The 24,003-nt window shown below is 48.1% G+C and overlaps 3 protein-coding genes across 5 annotated transcripts; 1 reads left to right on the top strand and 2 right to left on the bottom strand.

Annotated features, from left to right (window-relative positions):
* Positions 1–626: 626 nt before the first annotated feature.
* On the bottom strand, positions 627–3,796 carry SCNM1 (sodium channel modifier 1). Its single transcript, XM_063626367.1, has 7 exons — positions 3,548–3,796; positions 3,210–3,280; positions 2,729–2,817; positions 2,533–2,630; positions 2,337–2,425; positions 1,417–1,611; positions 627–779 (listed from the first exon to the last, which is right to left on the bottom strand). Exons 1-7 carry the CDS (start codon positions 3,794–3,796, stop codon positions 680–682), a joined length of 891 nt encoding a protein of 296 aa, XP_063482437.1. The 3' UTR covers positions 627–679.
* On the top strand, positions 3,793–10,584 carry LYSMD1 (LysM domain containing 1). Of its 2 annotated transcripts, none has more exons than XM_063626373.1 (3): positions 3,793–4,674; positions 8,246–8,607; positions 9,322–10,584. In XM_063626373.1, the coding sequence occupies exons 1-3, from the start codon at positions 4,495–4,497 to the stop codon at positions 9,458–9,460; spliced, it is 681 nt and encodes a 226-aa protein (XP_063482443.1). In that variant the 5' UTR covers positions 3,793–4,494; the 3' UTR covers positions 9,461–10,584. The 2 variants fall into 2 exon arrangements, with proteins under 2 accessions (XP_063482443.1, XP_063482444.1); XM_063626374.1 differs by having other exon boundaries at positions 3,852–4,006.
* On the bottom strand, positions 10,583–13,676 carry TNFAIP8L2 (TNF alpha induced protein 8 like 2). 2 transcript variants are annotated; one of them, XM_063626376.1, is made up of 2 exons: positions 13,574–13,676; positions 10,583–11,665 (listed from the first exon to the last, which is right to left on the bottom strand). In XM_063626376.1, the coding sequence occupies exon 2, from the start codon at positions 11,631–11,633 to the stop codon at positions 11,079–11,081; it is 555 nt and encodes a 184-aa protein (XP_063482446.1). In that variant the 5' UTR covers positions 11,634–11,665; positions 13,574–13,676; the 3' UTR covers positions 10,583–11,078. The 2 variants fall into 2 exon arrangements, with proteins under 2 accessions (XP_063482446.1, XP_063482447.1); XM_063626377.1 differs by having other exon boundaries at positions 10,583–11,638; positions 13,574–13,669.
* Positions 13,677–24,003: the final 10,327 nt, after the last annotated feature.

Raw genomic sequence — 24,003 nt, 5'->3', positions numbered from 1 at the left:
CTTAGACGCAGCCGTTTCCAGATGTGGCCAGGTCCCCCCAGTGCCTACCCGCAGTCCTCATGTGATTTGAAGGGGGAAAGGACTTTGAGTGGTAGTGGAGAAGCAGGCAGACAACATGAAGGGCAAAGACCTCTTTTTGACAGTCTTATTAATAGGGCACCAGGCTGATGCAGCTGACGCTTGGCATGGCTTTGGTAGAAGGTGGGGGAGGGGTTAGAAGTATGGATAGCTGTGGCTGGGCGCGGTGGCTCACGCCTGTAATCCCAGCACTTTGGGAGGCCGAGGCGGGTGGATCACGAGGTCAGGAGATCAAGACCATCCTGGCTAACATGGTGAAACCCCGTCTGTACTCAAAATACAAAAAATTAGCTGGGCGTGGTAGCGGGCGCCTGTAGTCCCAGCTACTCAGGAGGCTGAGGCAGGAGAAAGGCGTGAACCCGGGAGGCAGAGCTTGCAGTGAGCCAAGATCGTGCCACTGCACTCCAGCCTGGGCGACAGAGCGAGACTCCATCTCAAAAAAAAAAAGAGTATGGAGAGCCGTGTACATTGCAGGCAAGGAGTAGCTGGAATGAGAATGAACAGATCTGAAATCCTGAGATCCAACAAGGAACCAGACTTGAGGAAAGTTAAGTTCTCAGCACCCATTGCAGTTTATTTGTGAATGAATGGGAAAAGGGTATCAGTCCAAGGGGAGATCAGGTGGTTCCTCCTCATCAGAGTCAAACTCAACATTTTCATCTTTTACCCATTGACCTCGTCCATCTGGGATCCATCCAGAGCTGGAAACATCAGAGAAAACAGCATCGATCAGGAAAGAGGCTTATTAAGAAGTTAGTGGTGAGCTCACACCTGTAATCCCAGCACTTTGGGAGGCTGAGGCGGGTGGATCACTTGAGGTCAGGAGTTGGAGACGAGCCTGACCAACATAGTGAAACCCTGTCTCTAACAACAACAAAAAAGTTAGTGGTGAGAAAAAATTGAGAGCCATGTAAGTTGGGTGGCTAAAACAAAACAAAACCAAAGATAGAAAACAACAATAGGAGTCCGGGCGCGGTGGCTCACGCCTGTAATCCCAACACTTTAGGAAACCGAGGAAGGCGGATCACCTGAGGTCAGGAGTTCGAGGCCAGTCTGACCAACATGGAGAAACTCTGTCTCTACTAAAAATACAAAATTAGCCGGGCATGGTGGTGCATGCCTGTAATTCCAGCTACTTGGGAGGCTGAGGCAGGAGAATCGCTTGAACCAGGAGGCGGAGGTTGCAGTGAGCCGAGAGTGTGCCATGCACTCCAGCCTGGGCAACAAGAGCAAAACTCCGTCTCAAAAAAAAAAAAAAAAAAAGGAAAAACAATAGCTTTGAAACAAGAAGGGTCAGAGAAAAAAGAAAATCTGAGGAAACTGATTAGGCACACTCACCTTCGAAGGGTGAGATAATGGTCCAGGGCTCGTCTTCTTGTGGGGCTCATGGGTGCAGGTGCTGAGACAGTTGCTGACTCCTCGGCCTGTGGGCCAGCCCCAGGTTCAGGTTCCCTACTGATCTTCCCACTCTGGAGTTCGACCTCTGAAGGTGGCATAGGGGAAAGGGAGACAGAGGGACCAGGGGCTTCTGGTCTAGGTAGAGAAGAATAGTCTGTAAAAGCAGTAAGGGAAAGGGCCAACTCTCCCATGACTCCCAACCTCTTAAAACAGTGCTTCTTAAACTATATTTCTCAAGATATTAATAAGTTCTGCATACAAAGGATTTTAGAATCATGAATTTGGGAAAGGCTAGCTTAAAATTTTACAAGTTTTTTTAATCTTAAGACTTTGTATAGCTTTTAAAACTGTTATTCTTCAAGTAGAATTACAAAGTGCCATTTCTCAAACTTTATTTAAAAATCACAAAATTCTCCTTTTCTTTTTCTTTCTTTTCTTTTTTTCGAGATGGAGTCTCACTCTGTCACCCAGGCTGGAGTGAAGTGGTGTGACCGTGGCTCACTGCAACCTCTGCCTCCCGGATTTAAGCAATTCTCCCGCCTCAGCCTCTTAAGTAGCTGGGATTACAGGCACACACCACACACCCAGCTAATTTTTTATATTTTTGGTAGAGACGGGGTTTCACCGTGTTGGCCAGGCTGGTCTTGAACTCCTGACCTCAAGTGATCCACCTACCTCAGCCTCCAAAAGTGCGGGATTACAGGCGTGAGCCACCGCGCACAGCCAAAATTCTCCTTTTCTTGAAACACTAAGTAACATCTCCAGAACACTAGTATTCCTCAGAATACACACTGGAAAACCCTTTTAGAGCCATCTGTCTCCTTCTGAGCCTTCCTACCTCTGGCTTTCCCGTCCCATACCTGTACTTCCGGCGGCAGCAACTGTTATAGTGGGGAGCTCTGTGCAGAGCACTCTGGGTGATAAGTCGTGTCTGAGTTAGCAGAGGAGCCTGGTAAGGAGATGGGAGACAGAGTCAGAGCCTTCAGCCCTCCGCCCTTCCAGCCTGATGTGTGCAGCAGGGTCTTGCCTAGAACACACTCTCCACTCTCTGATTACCTCAGCTTTGGTTTCTTCCCTCCTCAATTCATTCTGATGTCTTGGATTCTGCTTTCTTTCCTTTCCCGGCTGCTTCTTGCCATAGAAAAGCTGCAAGCCTGAGGAGAAAGGGAAACAGAATTAAAAGCATAGCACCAAGAGTGGTGTGCAGAGATTTCGAGGGTTTATTCCCCATCCCGTCTTCCCCCTAACTTACTGGACAGATGTTTCTTGCCTGCACGGTGGGCAGTCAGCATGGCCAGGGTGTCCAGTACCGGTCGATGGGGGCAGATGGCACAAGCAAAGCTGAGCAGGGGTAGAGAAGAGGATAACTGGTCCAGGGGAAGAGGGTTGGGCCCGTCCCTGCCATAAGTCCCACCCTGTCCTAGCAGTCTTTGCAAAACTCAACTCCCTGGTGACCCAATCTCCACTTCTTCCAGTCCTCACTGGCCGCCAAAGAATCCTAGGTACTCCTGCTGTCCTAATTAATAACCAAAGTTTGTTGAAGCCGGGCGTGGTAGCATGCACTTGTAATCCCAGCTAATCGCGACGCCGAGGAGGCAGGATCACTTGAGCCCTAGAGTTCGAGGGCAGCCTGGGCAACACCGCGAGACCTCCGTCTCAAAGGAAAAAAAAAAAAAAGTCTGTTGAGCCTCTAACCGCAGAACCCTCAGGCTTGAGCCATTCCTCGCTCTTACCGTCCATCCCGAAGCATCAGCGCCTCATCCTCTGGAATGTAACTGGCTAGGAGGTCCCCGACTCTTCTTTTCTGCAGGAAGTAGGGGAAGAAATCCGGACGGGATCAGCGGGATAGGAGAGAAGGATGGAAGCGAAATTATAGAAATGAGGAGTGAAATGGAATAAGGACCCTGGGGAGAACAGCGATCACAGACCGAAAAAGGAGTCACTACACAGCTTTAAGTCGCCTGGTTCTCTCCTGCACCCCCCAGTTGTTGCCAGAGCAATGAAACAAAGCTCCTTCCCAACCTTCAGAGAGCGACTGAAGCGGCTCCAGATCCTCTCCGCTCACGCTTACTTTGAGCACATTGAGTTGACTCCAATCGTCTCCTTCCCTCTTGAAAGACATCACGACTGTGAGTCCCAGAAGTGATAAATTCTCTTGTTCCTGTTTCGCCACTCCTCCAGGCCACCGTAGCAAGAGCGGGACAGCGCCTTCTCTTTTTTCGTTCTCTTCCTGTCGGCCTCCATACTTCCGGGGATGCACTTCCACGCATGCATTGCGCGATCCGGAAATCCACTCTCTGGTGCGCGGAGGGAACTGCATTTCCTATGGTGCCCTGCGACTCCGCAGACGCGGAGCCTTTTGGGAAATGAAGTCTTTTCCTCAAAGACCTTGCCGCTCAGCTGGATCCAGGCCCTTGCATCTTGGCGTATCTGAGGCGTTTGGAGGGACGAGAACCTAGATGTGGAGCCGAAATTTGAGGGTGTGACCTATCTTATGCGGAGCAGACCTTTGAGGATCTCTGAGTGGAAGGTGTACTACAAATTCTTGCAATCCTCACGCTCTTCGTCTGCGGCGACAGTTCACCTGGGGTGGGCCTGATTTGCTCCTGACTCTAGCAAACAAACCCCGGGACCGGGCAGAGCTGGGACGTTGGAGCGCCCTGAGGCCAGGCTACTTGGGGGCAAACTGAGGAAAGAGTGTTGAGGATTATTTCTAGAGTTCAAAGGTCAGAGGTCAATGTAGCGAGGAGTTGTGGGGGAGTCCAAAGTCGGAGGGGTGCTTAGGGGAGAATTAGGGAGGAACTGGATACTCAAGGGACAGATTTGTGGATAAGGAGCTTGGAGGGAGGAGAAACCGGGAGGGGGCAGATGGAGTAGTGCTGGGGAGGCGGGGACACAGGGGAAGAGAGAAGGGGAAAGGAATCCCCTGAATATCCATTCCCAGACTTCAGGCCTGTCACTCGCAGTCTCGGTCGTACCTCCCCTAGTTGCAACCCTAGCTGTTGGCAGGGTGAAGAGATGGCTTCCCCGTCTAGACAGCCCCCGCCAGGGGGGTCAGGACTGCTTCAAGGGAGCCGGGCTCGTTCATATGGAAGCCTGGTGCAATCAGCCTGCTCCCCAGTGAGGGAAAGACGCCTGGAGCATCAGTTGGAGCCCGGAGACACCCTGGCTGGACTAGCACTCAAATATGGGGTGACGGTGAGTTTTCCAGGATTGGGGTGCAGACAACAGTCAGGAGGGATTTAGTCCTGAGGAGAATGTAGTGACCCTTCTAGGTAACCTCCCCCGAAATGTTCTTAATGTGTTGCACTCTGTTCTGCCTTTGTTTTCCCATCACAGTGTTGCACAAGTCCTGCCCTACTATTCCAATGGAGAGGAACAGCTCCTATTTTATTACGCCAGACGCTGTGCTGGGGGCTTCACATACGTTAGCTCATTGCACCCTCACATCCTTATCAAGTATACATTTATCGTTCCCTTTTGGCAGATGAAGAAACTGAGACTTGGATTGGTTAACCAGTTTGACTAAGGTCAAATAATGAGTGTCAGATTTAGGATTCAAACAGGTCTGTCTGACTGTATTAACCACACAGAAAATTTTACGTTGAGAGTGATTAAACGTTTACAGCAAATAATGGAGAGCTGATTTTTAGTTCTCAGTTCCTAAAGTGTCCACCTCTCCTTGCTCTTGGTTCCTCTTCAATGCTCTGCCTTCTTTCCAGTAAGGTGGCCTCCTTTGTGCAAAAACAGGTACTCTACACCAAGTATTTCAGGTCATGCATGGGGGAAATTGGATAGATGTAAAAATGTACAGCACTGAAGTTGATGGGATTACTCCCCCTATCCCCGCCCCTGTTTTCTTGTTCCATCTCACTCAAACAAATGTTGAATTTAGCCAACACTTTTATGCTTGCTGTATTTAAAGCACTGTGATAACTTTTCTGGGAGATAGAAACTTAAACTATATGGTTGCTGTCCTCATGTAATTTATGGCCTAATGAGAAATGAACAGGGACACAAATAATGATTACAAGTGACAGAATGTGGGGAGTTTGTAAAGGTATTAACAAAGAATAGGGGCCAGGCACGGTAGCTCACCCCTGTAGTCCCAGCATTTTGGGAGGTGGAGGCAAGTGGATCACCTAAGGTTACACGTACGAGACCAGTCTGGCTAATATGGCAAAACCCTGTCTCAACTAAAAATACAAAAATTAGCCGGGCGTGGTGGTGCTCGCCTGTAATCTCAGCTATTCAGGAGGCTGAGGCAGGAGAATCGCTTGAACCCAGGAGGTGGAGGCTGCAATGAGCTGAGATTGCACCACTGCACTCCAGCACTCCAGCCTGGGCAACAGAGTGAGACTCCGTCTCAAAAAAAAAAAAAAAAAAAAAAAAAGAGATAGGAAATCAGAAAAGATTAAATTTCAGTTGGAAAGGGGCTGTGGTGGGCCAGGCGTGGTGGCTCATGCCTGTAATCCCAGAACTTTGGGAGGCTGAGGTGGGTGGATTGCTTGAGCTCGGGAGTACAGGACCATCCTGGGCAATGTGGTGAAACCCCATCTCTACAACAAATACAAAAATTAGCCAGGCATGGTGGCATATGCCTGTAATCCCAACTACTGGGGAGGCTGAGGCAGAGGATCACTTGAGCCTGGGAAGCGGAGGTTTCAGTGAGCCGAGTTCGCGCCACTACACTCCAGGCTGGGCGACAGAGTGAGACCTTGTCTCCAAAAAAGAAAGAAAGAAAATACGAATACACTCTATCTGTAGTTTCTATATTTCATTATCTAATTATGATAATAATTAGATAATTATAATTAATAATTTTTAAATAAAGCATTAATGAGCCCCTGCTATGTGTCAAGGTCTGTAGGATGCTAACGACTGCCTGGGGATACAGAGACAGCAAGTCACAATCCTTGCCCTTAAAGGACTTATAGGGTTTAGGTAAAGCAAATATTTAAAGAGGCGAATAATATTATAGTAGGGTTATGTATTATTATAGCAATATTTACAGTATGCATTGGGAGCCCTGAAGAAGGTAGCACAAAGGGAGTGATAGTTGATGAATAGAAGTTTTCCAAGCAGAGAATGGGATAGTAGGGGGGCGGGAGCATTTCAGGCAGAAGTAACAGCATGAATAAAGTGTGAAATAGATCATGGAATGTTCAAAGAAAAATAAAAAGTTCAGGAAAGCAAAATGTAGAGGTGTCAGAGGGAGATTAATCTAGACATTTCCTTTGGGAGCTGGATTGAGAAAGCCCTTGAATGCTAATTTGGTTTTTATCTTTTAGCCAATGCGGAGCCATAGGTGGGTAGTGGATTAATCAGATTTATTTTTTTAGAAAGATAGATGCCAAGAGGAGGATGAGTAGAAATACAGCGAGGAAGGCCAGTTAAACTGTTGCAATAACCCCAGATGAGAAATACTGAGGGTCTGTTTTAAATCTTTGGCAGTAGACCTGAAGATGAGACCAGATGTGGGAGATTTTTGAAGCAGTTTTGTTGACCACTTGGTATGGTGATGAAAGGCAAATATTAGTTAAGGATGACATTGATGTTTCTACCTTGGGAGGCCAGGCAGATAGATGGTGATGCCAGTCACTATGTCCAGTGATGAATAAATAGGTCAAAATAAATATTTATTAATGACATTGTTAATAGTATAGTGTGAAAAGCATTCCCAGGAGCAGTGAAAAAACCCAGGATTGTCATTCTAGCTCTGTCATTAACTTGATAATTTTAGGCAAGTAGCTTAACCTCTCTGAGCCTCAGTTCTTTCATTTTTATTCATTTATTTATTCATTTATTTTTAATTTTTTTATTTTTAGAAATGGCATCTCACTATATTACTCAGGCTGGACTCTAATTCCTGGGCTCAAGCTATCCTCCCTCCTCAGCCTCCTGAGTAGCTGGAATTACAGGCATCAGACGTTGCGCCTGGCTTGCACAGTAATTTTTTTAAATGTAAGGGGGCCAGGGCCGGGCGCGGTGGCTCACGCTTGTAATCCCAGCACTTTGGGAGGCCGAGGCGGGCGGATCACAAGGTCAGGAGATCGAGACCACGGTGAAACCCCGTCTCTACTAAAAATACAAAAAAATTAGGCCGGGCGCGGTGGCTCACGCTTGTAATCCCAGCACTTTGGGAGGCCGAGGCGGGCGGATCACGAGGTCAGGAGATCGAGACCACGGTGAAACCCCGTCTCTACTAAAAATACAAAAAATTAGCCGGGCGTTGTGGCGGGCGCCTGTAGTCCCAGCAACTCGGAGAGGCTGAGGCAGGAGAATGGCGTGAACCCGGGAGGCGGAGCTTGCAGTGAGCTGAGACTGCGCCACTGCACTCCAGCCTGGGCGACAGAGCAAGACTCCGTCTCAAAAAAAAAAAAAAAAAAAAAAAAAAAAAAAAAAAAATTAGCCGGGCGTGGTGGCAGGCGCCTGTAGTCCCAGCTACTCGGAGAGGCTGAGGCAGGAGAATGGCGTGAACCCGGGAGGTGGAGCTTGCAGTGAGCCGAGATTGCGCCACTGCACTCCAGCCTGGGAGACAGAGTGAGACTCCGTCTCAAAAAAAAAAAAAAAAAAAATGTAAGGGGGCCCTAAGACCAAAAAGTGTGAAAACCACTCATCTATAAAATAGAAATAATGTCTGCCCTTTGTACTTTAGCTTGGTTGTTATGGAATCAAAGAAGACTCTATACAGTCACTTTAAAAAGCTCAAGATGTAAGATTGATCATTATTACTGTCCTTAATTTTGATGACTTTTTTTTTTTTAAGATGGAACAGATTAAACGTGCAAACCGCCTTTATACTAATGACTCCATCTTCCTGAAGAAAACCCTCTACATCCCCATCCTGACAGAGCCCAGAGACCTGTTCAATGGTTTGGATTCTGAGGAAGAGAAAGATGAAGAGGAAGAAGTACACCCAAGTAACGATGAAGTTTGGCCACACTCAACTGAGAGGAAGAAACAAGAGACAGGAGCAGGACGTGCCAATGAAGTCCTCCCCACACCTGGCCAGGAAACCCCCACGCCCATCCATGACCTCTCTGCCTCTGATTTCCTTAAGAAGCTTGATTCACAGATCAGCCTGTCCAAGAAGGCTGCTGCCCAGAAGCTGAAAAAAGGGGAAAATGGGTGAGTCTTGAATGGTTCCTTATAAGTTCCTCCCTAGACTCCTCCATCGTTCCTGTCTTACCTAACCACAAACAGAAGTAAGTAAGCACAGTGCCAACAGAGGCAAGGTGATACCTTTCCCCCATGTGGCCCCAAGACAGTGAGCAGAGGCGATGGCTGCTGGCATGGGTAGAGGCAGTGGAAAACTAGGTTCTGTGTTCTTACTGGAGTCAGACAATTAACTGTTTTTTTTTTTTTTGAAATGGGGTCTCACTCTGTCGCCCAGGATGGAGTGCAGTGGCGCCATCTCGGCTCACTGCAAGCTCCGCCTCCCAGGTTCACACCATTGTCCTGCCTCAGCCTCCCGAGTAGCTGGGACTACAGGCTCCAGCCACCACGCCCGGCTAATTTTTTGTATTTTTAGTAGAGATGGGGTTTCACCATGTTAGCCAGGATGATCTCAATCTCCTGACCTCGTGATCCGCCTGCCTCGGCCTCCCAAAGTGCTGGGATTACAGGCATGAGCCACCGCCGCGGGCCGACAGTTAACTGTTTTTACTGCTCTGATCATCCATGAAGGAGCATTAGGGTTAGGCTTTATCTAGAGGGTATTGAGACTGTCTTGAAGCAACCAGCTTATGTATTAGAAGACAGCTTTCCATGTACCTCTCACTTGGCCCATTGTCAGGTTCTTCCCTTGATCTGTCACTCTTTCCCCTCTTTCCTCACTTGCAGGGTACCTGGGGAGGATGCAGGTCTCCACTTGAGCTCCCCTTGGATGCAGCAACGAGCAGTCCTAGGTCCTGTGCCGCTGACCCGTACCTCTCGGACCCGGACACTACGGGACCAGGAGGATGAAATCTTCAAACTCTGATGTCCCCAGAACTGACTGAGAGAAGCAAGATGTTGAAGGAGAAACTTCAGGGGGAGAGGAGCCTGAGGTGAGGCTCAAGAACATGGCTTACGGGCCTGCCTCCCTCCACTCCAGCCATCTTCCCCAGCCTCCTTATCCGCCAAAAATTCCTTGGCCTGGGTCAGTTTTATTGGCAAGATTAGGGAATGAGAACTGGACCTTTCCCAGTTCTTGGGCTGAATCTAGAGTTGAGTCCTTTAGACCCAAAAGGCTCTTTTTATATCCCTGTTGCCTTTCCTATCCTTTTTACCTTTCCCTGGCCTTAGAACGGGGAAGCAGAGACTCCCCCTCAGCTTCTTCCTCATCTCCAACTATGTGACATAATTTATTTGGTGCTAATATTGAAGTAATATTTATTTGCTATATTTTATTCCTTCCCACTCTTAGCTGAAAAATGGAATTTCTATAGCCCTGGGGTGAGGAGAATCCGGGAACAGTGAGCCAGTGACTGCTGGTTCTCCACCTTCCCCACCTCGTTAGCCAAACATGTTATTGAGGATGAGGCAATCGGTGATCTAGCCCACCACAGAGAACGGATGACTGCTGGCCTTTTCTCCAATCTCAAAGTGACAGATTTGGGCTGATTTTTTTTTTGGTACCCCATTCCTGTTAAATGGGCTCAGTCTTGACTAACCAATTCCCTGTAACTTTTTCACAATTCTTGACTCTGAGAAAAAGCAGCACTGTAGGGACCTGAACTCTCCGTTCTACCAGTTCACCCTTCTGACCTGTTCTGCTCAGCCTGTGGTGAGGGGAACAGATGGAAGAAGGCTTTCCTTGGGGTTTGAAGAGGAAGCCAGTTGTGGGAGTCTCTTTGTTACACCCCCTCCCCTCCAGACCCTCTCTCTCTATGCCTTCCTCCTCACTGCATATTTATTTGCGATTTGTAGCACTGATCTATGGTACAGTTGTTTTGTTTCTTAAACAGAAGTAGGTAAGGGAACCTCAATAATAATGGAAATCTGCCTCAGTCTCCTGTTTGGAAATGATGAGAGGTGAGATAAGTAATGTTTATATACCTCCTTTCTTCTGTGATGATTATAAGGTATACGAAGCTGGACAGATTAAACATTGAGCCCTGTGCATATTTTAGTAGTTTTATTTCCCCTATGAGAATCTCCCCTGCCCTAGCCCTTTCCTCCTGCACTCTGGAACAGAGCCTCTGGCATCTATCCAAGCTCTGTCTCTAAGGGCCACCTTCCCCCTTCTGTCTTTAGTGTCCCCAAAGGGGTTCTCTGGGCTGTGCCTCCTTTCCTTGGTTCACATGGGAGGGGGCTTCCCTGTTTCAGAAGTCCCTTATGGGAGAAATAGAGATCCAAGTTTCACTTCACCTTTTTCAGGCAGTTCTGTTTCCTGTCCTGGGGCTGGAGTGGGAGAGAGGCCTCACCCCTCAGCATTGCTCCTTCTCCACCAGCTGTTTGGGGGTGGGCTGGTCTCAGAGTCAAAAGCACTCTTGGGAAGGAATGAAGCCTGAAGATTGAAAAGTGTTAGTGCCAGGTGAGCAGGGTTAGGAAGCCCATTATCTGTGTTTTCTCAGTCAGCCATTTTGTCAAGGTGGAATGTGCTAGGCTCAGGACTCTCAGAGCTTCCCTTCATCTAGCAGCTTCCTGAGTCCGTCACAGATCTTGCCAAGGTGCTGAGTGAAGTCAGGCCCATAGAGGGCCGTGAGCAGACCTGGGTCAGAGAAGTGATCAAACACGTGGCGGATGCGGCCATGTGACTTGGGCGTGAGGTGGCGTTCCACCAACTCCAGTAGCACATCCCGGCACTCGGTCAGCAGGCCAGCCAGAACAGCAGCCTCGAAGGTGAAGTCTACCTCACCAAAGCTAAGTGCCGTCATGGCACCCTGCCGCAGCTTCTGGCGAAAGCGGGTAGCCAGGGCCAGCTCACTGGGGCCAAAGGAGCCATTGCGGTGCAGCACAGCCACCTTGACGGCCACTTTGATCAGGTCCTTGATCACGCGCTGGGCCTGGGGCCGGCTGTGCGTGTACTCCTTGGACACATGGTAGAGCTCATCTAGCACCTCACTGCTTGTCTCATCTATGAAGAGATGAGCCACAGACCGACCCGCCATCTTACTCAGTAGCTTCTTCTCTGCTTGCAGTGCCAGGCTCTTTGAGCTGAAGGACTCCATGGGTCCTGGAGAGTGGGGTATGTGGTCAGTCACTAGAAGAAAGGCCACAGGCTTCCTTAGAAAGAGAGAAATGGCTTTTCCCCTTTCTGTTGCTTCTTTAGTTTCCATGTCATCATCATCTTTGTCATCCTCCCCGCCCCCTGGGGCCCCTCCGTCCTCTATGACTTGCTCCTGCCTGCTTTTTCCCCTTAGTGCTATAGCAATCTCGACTCCAAAACAGCCCACAGGAGTGGTGATAGCCCCGGCTGGAGGAATGTGGGCACACGGGAGGCTAGCCTAGCACAAGTTACATCTCAAGGGGAAGTAGGCTGTTGCTGCTGCAGTGAAGACACGGCTTACCTGACAGATAATTCTTTTTTTTTGAGATGGAGTCTTGCTTTGTCACCAGGCTGGAGTGCAGTGGTGCGATCTCTGTTTACTGCAACCTCCACCTCCTGGGTTCAAGCTATTCTCCTGCCTTAGCTTCCCAAGTAGTTGGGATTACAGGCACCCACCACCACGCCCGGCTAATTTTTGTATTTTTAGTAGAGACAGGGTTTCACCACGTTGGCCAGACTGGTCTCGAACTCCTGACCTCATGATCTGCCCACCTCGGCCTCCCAAAGTGCTGGGAATACAGGCGTGAGCCACCACGCCCAGCCTGACAGAATTCTTACCGCTACCATTTTTGGACACTGACTCTGTGGTATAGGTATTACCATCCTTGTTTTACAGCTAAGCAAATGATACTTAAATAATTTACCCAAGATCAAACGCAACTCATTTTTTGGCCCCCAAAGCCAGTGGCAGATAGTGCACTATACTTCCTTTAAAGTAAGAAGCATAAGCATCCCAGGAATCCTAATAGGAGTAATAACTAACATTTACTGAGAACCTACTATGTGCCAAGTGCTTATGTCAGTCATCTTAGTCTTCCCAATCTTGTATAAGGTTAAGGTAGGTATCCCCATTTCGCAATGAGAAAACTGAAGCTAAGAGAAATTTAGCAATTTGGCCAAAGTCACTAGTAAATTATAAAGATGGGCTTCAAACCAAATAATCCAGAGAAACCTCCTTCCCTGGAATGCTCGCAGTGTGGTTAAAGCACATTGAGGAAGCACTAGAAGCCAGCACCTCAAGAAGGGCAGGCAGTCCTGAAGGTCTGAGCCTTCTGCTACACTGAACTCAGGACCCTCTTGGCGGCATATCAGCTCCATGTGTCCAGGGTTCTCTCCCCATGGTCTTCGCCTGTGGTTCTTCTGGTTGTTTTGCTTCTTACTTCCCCCTCCTCTGCTCTGCAGGATGTGGCTGTGACCGCAGTGAGGAGCAGCCTCGCCCTCTCCCCCAAACCAAAATGGGAGTCTGAAGAGGCAGGGGAGGTGGGGACTGTGGGGGTTTTTTCCCCAGCTGAATCCTTCCAGTGGAAACCTGAACCTTGCTTTGCTCCCAGCTTGCCTTGGGGCTTTCTGGACCACGCTCCCCAGCCGGAAGAGGAGATTGCTCCATGTGAGCCTTCCTTCCTCCTTGACCTTCCTGTTACCCAGCTCTCCATTGCCCCCATTGCCATCTCACATTTGTTCCGCTGTCTTCTCCCTCTCTCCCTGTTTCAGTCTCCCTTTTTCTCTTGTCTGGGTCCTCTCTATGATCCTCTGGCCTGGCCATACTCTCCCTCTGGCTCTTACCCATCTATCTCCTTGTTTCCTAAGATTTCCTTGCATTTCGCATACATCCATATGGATATGGATCCACCTGCATCCCTCAGCCCTGCCCCCACCACATCCAAAACCAGGTCTTTCAGAGGCTGCCTTGCCACCAGAAAAACTAAGCTAAGCTCTACAAAGGACCCAAGAATTGTACAAGCGAGAGTTTCACAATATGAAAAGCTAAGACTGAAAGAGCTGGAGACTCCTCTGCCACCATTACCCCTAAAGTCTACCATTCTGTCACTGCCGGTCCCTCACCTGCTGTGCTGGGTGCCAGTCTTGCCTTGGATGTTCCCGGAAAGCTTACAGAATGGAGAAGCTTCACTTAGTGTGAGAGCCCTTTGGCTTGGCCCCACCCCTTGAGCCCCGCCTACCCACTCTCTGTTCAACCTCCGGTTCATCACTACGGTCACCAAGAAGGCCTCTGGCCCAAGAGCAACCTAGAAATAAGATAAAAGTCAAAAAGAGTGGAATTCTGTTGGAAACAGTCTCGATTCTTTGAAGGGGGGAAAGGGATTTGCATCCTCCACTCTCAAATTGCTTCTTTCTTTTCTTGCTGCCCAGTTCCTGGAAATCCTGTCCTTATATTTCTACAGTACTGGGAAGGATGTAAAGTCTAAATTTCTGGGGTAGGAAGTCAGTGGGAAAAGTTCTGAAGATTGAAAGGTGGTGCTGTGGGCAAGTATTTATATATTATTTCAGTGATTGCTAGGTAAGAGCACAGACTGTCACAACCCTTAATACTGAAGGGAGGAAGGTGCTGGAACCAGGGCTGCTGCACCACAGGTGACCAGCAGGTGCCAGCACAGCACTGAATCACTAGCCTAGAGGAACAAGCCTAATGAGTTGCCTTTTTTTTTTTTTTTTTGAGACGGAGTTTTGCTCTTGTAGCCAAGGCTGGAGTGCAATGGTGTGATCTCGGCTCACGGCAACCTCTGCCTTCCGGGTTCAAGTGATTCTCCTGCCTCAGCCTCCCAAGTAGCTGAGATTACAGGCATGTGCCACCACGCCTGGCTTATTTTGTATTTTTAGTAGAGACGGTTTCACCATGTTGGCCAGGATGGTCTTGAACTCCTGACCTCAGGCGATCCACCTTGGCCTCCCAGAGTGCTGGGATTACAGGTGTGAGCCAACGCACCCTGCAGGGCCTACTGAGCTTTGTAGCTGCTAAAGGGATACAAAAATGAGGGGAAGTCAAAATTGGGTTTTGTTTGTTTGTTGTTTTGTTTTTGAGATAGGGTCTCGCTCTGTCACCCAGGCCACAGTGCAGTGGCATCATCACAGCTGACTGCAGCCTTGACCTCCTGGGCTCAAGAGATCTTCCTACTTCAGCCTCCCAAGTAGCTGGGACCAGAGGCTGACACCACCAAGCCTTCCTTTTTTTTATAGAGAGGAGGGTCTCACTATGTTGCCCAGGCTGAACTTCTAAACTCAAGCAATCCTCCCACCTTGGCCTCCCAAAGTGTTGGGATTACAGGCGTGAGCCGCTGCACCCATTCTGGAAGTCACAGTTGCTGAATGAGACAAAAACACTTGCTATCAAGAATCTTATGGGGAATCTGGCCAGGGAGATAAGCTTAAACATAAATAACAGTAATACTAGTCAAACAATGCCATTAACTTTAATGGGGATTTAAATAATTTTGAGAGTAAAGAAGCTTAATTATGATAGGGCTGAAGAGGTAGACTTGGAAAGATAAATTCAACTACTTAATAGCCAGAGATGGGGAAGAAGTCCCAGATGATGGGGACGGCATAAGCACATGCAGGAAAAAAACATAGTACACGACATTCTCAGGAAGTGGTGATTTATGTCTGGAATGTAAGTTGTTTGAGAGATAAGTGAAGAAGGAAAAAGATCAGATCATGGCAAACTTTACAAAAGTTGCTCCAGGCCGGGCGCGGTGGCTCATGACTGTAATCCCAGCACTTTGGGAAGCCAAGGTGGGTGGATCACCTGAGGTCAGGAGTTTGAGACCAGCCTGGCCAACGTGGTGAAACCCTGTCTCGACTGGCTGCAGTGGGCGTGGTGGCTCACACCTGTAATCCCAGCACTTTGGGACGCCGAGGCGGGCGGATCACGAGGTTAGGAGATCAAGACCATCCTGGCTAACAAGGTGAAACCCTGTCTCTACTAAAAATACAAAAATTAGCTGGGCATGATGGCGCACGCCTGTAGTCCTAGCTACTCGGGAAGCTGAGGCAGGAGATTTGCTTGAACCAGGGAGGCAGAGGTTGTAGTGAGCCGAGATCGCGCCTCTGCCCTCCAGCCTGGTGATAGAGTGAGAGACTCTGTCTCTAAAAAAAAAAAAAAAAAGAAAAAAGAAAAGAAAAAGAATAAAGGGAATAAAAATATAAGAAGATGCAAATACAATAATAACTTCTGGATTCAGAATTCTGCTACCTAGTCTTTACCTGTTTTCCTCTCCAGCTTCAAACTCCCCTCCCTCCCTCCCTTCCTTCCTCTCTCTGTCTCTCTCTCTTTCTTTTTTTTTTTTTTTGACAGAGTCTTGCTCTGTCCCTGTCACCCAGGCTGGAGTGCAGTGATGTGATTTCAGCTCACTGCAACCTCTGCCTCCCAGGTTCAAGTGATTCTCCTGCCTCAGCCTCCCGAGTAGCTGGGATTACACTGCCACCACACCTGGCTAATTTTTGAATTTTTAGTAGAGACAGGGTTTCGCCATGTTGGCCAGGCTGGTCTTGAACTCCTGGCCTCAAGCTATCTGCCCATCTTGGCCTCCCAAAGTGCTGGGATTACAGGCATGAGCCATAGCGCCTGTCTGTAATTTGTGATTTTATTAACTGTCTACCCACTGAGCTCAGATTGTTTTAGTGTCTGCACAGTGCTTGGCACATACTGTGGTCAATAAATATGTGCTGAAAGAATAAAGTCAAAACATATCCAAGAACCAGGATATGAGGGGAAAATGGTAGTAACATAGGAGTCACATGTTATAATGTTCATTTACTTCATTCATGGGGAAGTCTTTTATTTTCTCTCTCTCTCTCTTTTTTTTTTTTTTCAATTGAGACAGAGTCTCACTCTGTCGCCCAGGGTAGAGTGCAGTGGTGCGATCTCGGCTCACTGCAACCTTTGCCTCCCGGGTTCAACTGATTCTCTGCCTCAGCCTCCTGAGTAGCTGGGATTTCAAGCACCCACTGCCATGCTTGGCTAATTTTTGTATCTTTAGTAGAGACGGGGTTTCTACTATCTTGGCCAGGCTGGTCTTGAACTCCTGACCTCATGATCCACCCACCTCAGCCTCCCAAAGTGCTGGGATTACAGGCGTGAGCCACCGCACCCGGCCAAAAACAATTTTTTTTCTTTTTTTTTGAGACGGAGTCTCGCTCTGTCACCCAGGCTGGAGGGCAGAGGCGCGATCTCAGCTCACTGCAACCTCTGCCTCCCGGATTCAAGCAATTCTCCTGCCTCAGCTTCCCAAGTGGCTAGGATTACAGGCATGTGCCACCGCGCCCGGCTAATTTTTTTGTATTTTTAGTAGAGACGGGGTTTCACCGTATTGGCCAGGCTGGTCTCGAAATCCTGACCTTGTGATCCACCCACCTCGACCTCCCAAAGTGCTGGGATTACAGGCGTGAGCCACTGTGCCCGGCCACAAATTTTTTTTAGAGATAGGGTCTTGCTATCTTGCCCAGGCTGGAGTACAGTGGCTCATACTGATCACTGCAGCCTCGAACTCCTGGACTCAAAGAGACCTCCTGCCTCAATCTCCCAAAGTGCTGAGATTACAGGAGTGAGTCACTGTGTACCCTGGCCAAATGATGGTATCTTAAATGTGCAAAACACTGTTGAATTTGCAAAACGTTTCACCTACAGGATCTTATATTTGATCCTAAGAAGTAGGCAGGAAGGAGGCCGGGCGCGGTGGCTCACGCTTGTAATCCCAGCACTTTGGGAGGCCGAGGCAGGCGGATCACGAGGTCAGGAGATCGAGACCACGGTGAAACCCCGTCTCTACTAAAAAATACAAACAATTAGCCGGGCGTGGTGGCGGGCACCTGTAGTCCCAGCTACTCGGAGAGGCTGAGGCAGGAGAATGGCGTGAACCTGGGAGGCGGAGCTTGCAGTGAGCTGAGATTGTGCCACTGCACTCCAGCCTGGGCGACAGAGCAAGACTCCATCTCAAAAAAAAAAAAGTAGGCAGGAAGGTAGTATGTCCACTTACAGAAGACAGAATCAGACTTAGAGATAAGTAGTTTATCCAAAGCCATACTCCAGAGATGAATCTAGCTAAGTCTCAATGACTTTCAATGGTGCTCTTTCCACTGTATAATCTACAAGAAATGAATAGTACTTTTTTGAGCAATTTCTACTTTGAAGCAAAATGAAGATATTTTGCACTTAGTTGGATAAACTTCAGTTATTTGGAAAAGTATTCAGGATGGAACAGTCCTATGTTTGTTTTAGGTGAGGTTTTACCATGGTTAAGATCAGTACTCTCATATCAGTTCAGAAAGAGTAAGTTTAGTGTGATTTAAAGTAGTCAAGTAAGTCAGCCTGACATAGCTGGAGATAGTTCACAGCTTTTACTCTTTTTTTGTTTTGGGTATTTATTTATTTATGAGATCGAGTCTCACACTGTCGCCCAGGCTGGAGTGCAGTGGCGTGATCTTGGCTCACTGCAACCTCTGCCTCCCGGGTTCAAGTGATTCTCCTGCCTCAGCCTCCCAAGTAGCTGGGATTATAGGTGCACGCCCCCACGCCTGGCTAATTTTTGTATTTTTAGTAGAGACGGGTTTCACTATGTTGGCCAGGCTGGTCTTGAACTCCTGACCTCATGATTCGCCCAGCTCGGCCTCCCAAACTGCTGGGATTACAGGTGTGAGCCACCATGCCCGTCCTATTTTTATTTATTTACTTTTTTGAGATGGAGTCTCACTCTGTCACCCAGGCTGGAGTGCAATGGCACGATCTCGGCTCACTGCAACCTCTGCCTCCCAGGGTCAAGCGATTCTCCTGCCTCAGCCTCCTGAGTAGCTGGGATTACAGGCGCGCGCTACCACGCCCAGCTAATTTTTTGTATTTTTAACCGAGACGGGGTTTCGCCATGTTAGCCAGGATGGTCTCGATCTCCTGACCTCATGATTCGCCTGCCTCGGCCTCCCAAAGTGCTGGGATTACGATGAGCCACCGTACCTGGCTTGTTTTGTTGTTGTTGTTGTTGTTGTTTTTCCTCTGAGCCATAGGATGTTTGTTTGTTTTTAATCTTTGATGCATTTATTTCTTCCTCTACTTACCGTATGCCAGGCATTATGATTAAGTGCTGGGGATAAAAAGATAAAAGACAAGCTTCCTGTCTTTTTTTTTTTTTTTTTTAAGATGGAGTTTCGCTCTTGTTGCCCAGGCTGGAGTGCAATGGCGCGATCTTGCCTCACGGCAACCTCCACCTCCCGGGTTCAAGCAATTCTACTGCCTCAGCCTCCTGAGTAGCTGGGACTACAGGCGTCCACCACCATGCCCGGCTAATTTTGTATTTTTAGTAGAGATGGGGTTTCTCCATGTTGGTCAGGCTGGTCTTGAACTCCCAACCTTAGGTGATCTGCCCACCTCGGCCTCCCAAAGTGCTGAGATTATAGGTGTGAGCCACTACGCCTGGCTACTTCCTATCTTTAGACTAAGTGGTAAACATGAAAAATCCAAATGGAAGTATCCAATAAGCAATTGTATACATGAGTCTAGAACTCAGGAGAAAGACCTGAGTTGAACACCTAGATTTTATGGTAAGCAACATATAAACAGTTTATTGCGGCCGGGCGCGGTGGCTCACACCTGTAATCTCAGCACTTTGGGAGGCCGAGGCGGGCGGATCATGAGGTCAGAAGATCGAGACCATCCTGGCTAACACGGTGAAACCCCGTCTCTACTAAAAATACAAAAGAAAAAAAAAAATTTATCCGGGTGTGGTGGCAGGTGCCTGTAGTCCCAGCTACTCTGGAGGCTGAGGCAGGAGAATGGCGTGAACCCAGGAAGCGGAGCTTGCAGTGAGCTGAGTGAGCCACTGCACTCCAGCCTAGGTGACAGAGGGAGACTCATCTCAAAAAAAAAAAAAAAACGGTTTATTGTAACTGTTGGTTTTGTAACTGTTCTCATTGTCGGATTATCTTGACCAATGAGAATGGGTAGAAAAGAAAGAGGTGGCTAAGGGCATGACCATAGGGAACACCAGCATTTAGAGAGGTCAGAGAAGGCTAAGAAAGGTCATATTAGGTTGGGTATGGTGGCTCACACTTGTAGTCCCAACACTTTGGAGGCTAAGGTGGGCAGATCGCTTGAGGTCAGGAGTTTGAGACCAGCCTGGCCAACATGGTGAAACCCTGTCTCTACTAAAAACATAAAAATTAGCTGGGCGTGGTGGTGGGCGCCTGTAATCCCAGCTACTCGGGAGGCTGAGATGGAGAGGCGCTGGAACCCAGGAGGCGAAGGTTGCAGTGAGCCAAGATTATGCTACTGCACTCCAGCCTGGGGCGACAGAGTGAGTCTTTGTCTCAAAAAAAAAAAAAAGAAAAAAGAAAAGAAGGCCGGGCGCGGTGGCTCACGCTTGTAATCCCAGCACTTTGGGAGGCCGAGGCGGGCGGATCACAAGGTCAGGAGATCGAGACCACGGTGAAACCCCGTCTCTACTAAAAATACAAAAAATTAGCCGGGCGTGGTGGCGGGCGCCTGTAGTCCCAGCTACTCGGAGAGGCTGAGGCAGGAGAATGGCGTGAACCCGGGAGGCGGAGCTTGCAGTGAGCCGAGATTGCGCCACTGCACTCCAGCCTGGGCGACAGAGCGAGACTCCGTCTCAAAAAAAAAAAAAAAAGGAAAGAAAAGAAAAGAAAAGCCATATTAATAGAAGTGAAACTATCCATTCATTAAAAATACATATTTATTAAGCCCCTAGTCTCTGTTAAGAGAAAGAGGGACCTCAGGAGCCAAAAGAAGAAAGCATTTCAAGGAGTGGGGAGTCAACAGGTCAAATGGCACAGAGAGGGCAAAAGGATAAAGACTGAAGAGTTGTTCATTCAATGTGACCAGGAGGTCATTGGTGGCCTTAATGAGAGCAATCTCAGTGGACTGATGGGGACAAAAACTAAAATGATTGAGAATGAGAATCATGAAAATGGATATGGCAAGTATAGGTAACTCTAGAAGCTTAGTTATGAAGGGAAGAGAGAAATTGAGTGATGACTGGGTGCAGACAAGGATCAAGAGAAAGTTTGGAATGTTTTCCTTTTAATCATGGGAATTACTTGAGCATGTGTATATGCTAAGGGGAAAATATCAGTAGAAAAGGACAGGTTAAGGCTGGGGATGGTGGCTGACGCCGGTAATCCCAGCAGTTTGGGAGGCCGAGGCAGGAGAATCACTTGAGCCTAGGAGTTCAAGACCATCCTGGGCAACACAATGAGACTCTGCCTCTATTTTTTTTTTTAAGTTAATACCTTCTATGTGCAGGCACTATGCTACAAGGAAAGGATACAGTGTTGAGCAAGATAGACAACCAGGGACTGCATACAACTTATAGTAAAGTCATAGGTGAACCTTCGACAGGTGATATGGATGGCATTCACTAGGATGAGAGAGACATGATGCAGCTAAGTATATCTGTAGGGAGCAAAAAGTTGGTGGAATTCTCACTTTATTATCTCTGTTTTCTCTGAAGACGGATGAGGGTTTTCCTGAGATGAACAAGGAAATGGTAAGGAAAGGAAATTGCAAAACAAGGAGGAAGTTTGAAATAGCTCCCTGGGGATTGGAAGAGAGTGCTTTTCCAATCCAATTCGTGGGACTGTGTGATTTCCTTTTTTTGAGATGGAGTCTCGCTCTGTTGCCCAGGCTGGAGTGCAGTGGTGCAATCTCAGCTCACTGCAACCTCCGCCTCCTGGGTTCAAGCAATTCCCCTGCCTCAGCCTCCCGAGTAGCTGGGACTACAGGCGCACGCCGCCATGCCTGGCTAATTTTTTGTATTTTAGTAGAGACAGGGTTTCACCATTGTTGCCCAGGCTGGTCTCGAACTCCTGAGCTCAGGCAATCCACCCGCCTTGGCCTCTCAAAGTGCTAGGATTACGGGTCTGAGTCACTGCACCTGGCCAGGACTGTGTGATTTTCTTCAAAACACTAAGGGAGTAGAAGAGCGGGTTTTTTTGTTTTTTTTTTTAAAGAGTCTCCCTCTGTGTCACCCAGGCTGGAGTGCAGTGGCATGATCTCGGCTCACTGCAATCTCCTGTCACCCGAGTTCAAGTAATTCCCCTGCCTCAGCCTCCTGAGTAGCTGGGATTGCAGGTGCCTATCACCACGCCCGGCTACTTTTTTTTTTGTATTTTTAGCAGAGCTGGGGTTTTTCCATGTTGGCCAGGCTGGTCTCAAAACTCCTGACCTCAGGTGATCTGCCCACCTCGGCCTCCCAAAGTGCTGGGATTACAGGGGTGAGCCACCTCGCCCAGCCAAGAGAGTCATTTTGATTTGTCCTTCAAAATAGCTCTCAGATTCATGTATTTCTTTCTAAACCTGTTCCCATCACCCTTGTCTGATTGTCCCTCTCCCCTCACCTTTAAACCTATTTTCTTGCTAGTGGGTCTCTGTCTTCTTGCTTAAAAAAAAAAAAAAAAAGACAAGTTGCACCCTTTTTCAAGAATTTAAAATGACATCCTACTCCTGTCAGATGATTTTAACCAGCTCACCTAGGCATTCCAGGCCTTCTGTAATTTGTCTTCTCCTTTTCCCTCTCCTTGCTCCTAACTAGTGCCTTTCCCATACACCAGCCTCACAGGATCTTTTTGTTATCCATGCTGCAGGCTCCTTGCTCACCAAGTAAAAGTTTTTGCTGAAGCTGTGTCCCTCGGGAACATTTTCTTCTTTTGCACCAAGCCAACTCCCACCAAAGTTTTCCTGTCCTCCATGATAAAATGTATCCAGCATCTTTCTGTGCAGTCTTCGGAGAATATTTATTGTCTTCTTTGCACATTTGGAAATTTATGTTCAATGTAGCTTTTCTTTTGAGACTTGGTGTTGTCTTTTTAATAGTTTAGTACTATTAAATATTTAATATTTAGTACTGTCTTTTTAATAGTTTAGACTTTTTAATAGTTTAGTATGTGCAAATCTTATTTTAATTCAAATATATTATCATTTTCTTAAAGTCTGCAACCGCAACCCACAGTGGATTGTGTAGTAGATTGTGTCTCAAGTAAGTGTTTAATACTTATTGGATTGAACTGAGATTCGAGCTGGGTCCTAAAACTTTAAATGAATTACACCTTAATCCCCACTCACTAATCTATTCAATAAGCATGTATCTGAGTACCTAAACCCTGTGCTATGAGCTAAGATTTCTTTTAACCTCGCAGTGCCTCTATATTTTGAGGTGTCTTTCTCTGAAAATTTCTTTCCAGCCTTTAAAACAACCCCAACTGTCTGACAGTTTGCTGAATTGCCTTGGACCCAAGATCCCTCGGCCGTTAATCCTGTGTAGATATTGTCCCTGTTTATCTTCTTCTATTTTTTTAGATCTGACTTTACTGAGTTAACTGTTCATCTTACTGGTTCACCTGGCCTTAAATCTCTGTCTCTCTGTCTCTCTCTCTTTCTCTGTGTGTGCTTGTGCACGTGTGTGTATGTTTAGGTCTCTTGCGTACTCGCTGTGGGGCTTAGCCTAGTTGTTGATACTCCCCTCCCTGATCACAGTCCAGTTAAGGCTGGCCTAAAGTGGCAAACCCCTTCCCCCTCCTTTCCTCTAGTCCAGAGTCCAAGATGTGGGTAGAAGTGTTCAGTCAGATAAAACTATCTGAGAATGCCAGTGTCTCCCAGGCCACCCACTTTCCTGGAGAATTTTGAGAATGTCTTTTGTCCCAGCCCCACATAGAGAAGCATCCTACCAGGCAATACCAAGGTACCAAGCAATCCTGTCTGTAGTAGTTTATTCTTCCTCCTCACTGACATTCCCAGGGGCTTTATGAAGGGTGGGGAGGGAGAAGGGGCAGTTTTGCTGTTTGGAGGGATGGCAGGGTCCTCTGAGGAAAGGTGGGACATATGTCTGTGGGGCAGGAAGGCTGTTCGGGTTACTTTATCAGGTCTTAGCGTTGCTACTCTTTGTGTCTTTCTCTGAGTCAGTTAGTCTTGATTTCCACATCTGTTTTGGCTTCAGCCTCTCTCACCTGCCCTCTTCCATTACCCAACAGCCTGACTGCTAGCTAGTTCTTGCCATAGTGGCCCAAACTCATGCTGCTTTGTAGAGGTGGGAGGGGAGGAGATCATGGAAACCAGGGAAACCTCCTGCTGACACCTTCCTTTCCTTTCCCAGGCCTCCAGCCCCCACGCACATGCTAGGCCTCCTCATCGGGGTCAGGACGAACCAGAGGAGGCCTACGGGGAGAAATAAGGAGACAGAGGGAAAACGCATAGAGAGGAGCAACAGAGAGTTGGGGGCAGAGTCAGGGAGATGCGGGATGCGCCCTCGGGAGCAAGGTCGCCCAAGCCGTATAGGAGGGGAAGGGAGGACGGATCGCGCAGGCTCTGACAGTCCAACCCAGCCCCGCGAGGCTCCCAGGTTTCCTGTCTCTTTCTCTTCCCAGCTCCTCTTCCTCTCTTGTAAAATTTCTCCCCAGAGCCTCTCCTGTGCCAGCCGGTCTCTGCTTCTGTATGTATTTCTTCCTCTGCCCAGTGTCGGCGACTGTCCGTGGGTCTC

The sequence above is a fragment of the Symphalangus syndactylus genome, chromosome 12, assembly GCF_028878055.3.
Source record: "Symphalangus syndactylus isolate Jambi chromosome 12, NHGRI_mSymSyn1-v2.1_pri, whole genome shotgun sequence".
NCBI lineage: Eukaryota > Metazoa > Chordata > Mammalia > Primates > Hylobatidae > Symphalangus > Symphalangus syndactylus.
This window is presented reverse-complemented; position numbering and strand designations above follow the sequence as displayed.

Bases quoted from the DNA above. Each gene is read 5' to 3' on its own strand.
- SCNM1 (XM_063626367.1), bottom strand. From the start codon at position 3,796: ATGCAGTTCCCTCCGCGCACCAGAGAGTGGATTTCCGGATCGCGCAAT. The intron at 2,426-2,532 runs GTAATCAGAGAG...TCTCCTTACCAG, and splicing joins GGGAAGAAACCAAAGCTGAG to GCTCCTCTGCTAACTCAGAC. The intron at 780-1,416 runs GTGAGTGTGCCT...TGATGTTTCCAG, and splicing joins CATTATCTCACCCTTCGAAG to CTCTGGATGGATCCCAGATG.
- LYSMD1 (XM_063626373.1), top strand. From the start codon at position 4,495: ATGGCTTCCCCGTCTAGACAGCCCCCGCCAGGGGGGTCAGGACTGCTT. The intron at 4,675-8,245 runs GTGAGTTTTCCA...TTTTTTTTTAAG, and splicing joins CACTCAAATATGGGGTGACG to ATGGAACAGATTAAACGTGC. The intron at 8,608-9,321 runs GTGAGTCTTGAA...CCTCACTTGCAG, and splicing joins CTGAAAAAAGGGGAAAATGG to GGTACCTGGGGAGGATGCAG.
- TNFAIP8L2 (XM_063626376.1), bottom strand. From the start codon at position 11,633: ATGGAGTCCTTCAGCTCAAAGAGCCTGGCACTGCAAGCAGAGAAGAAG.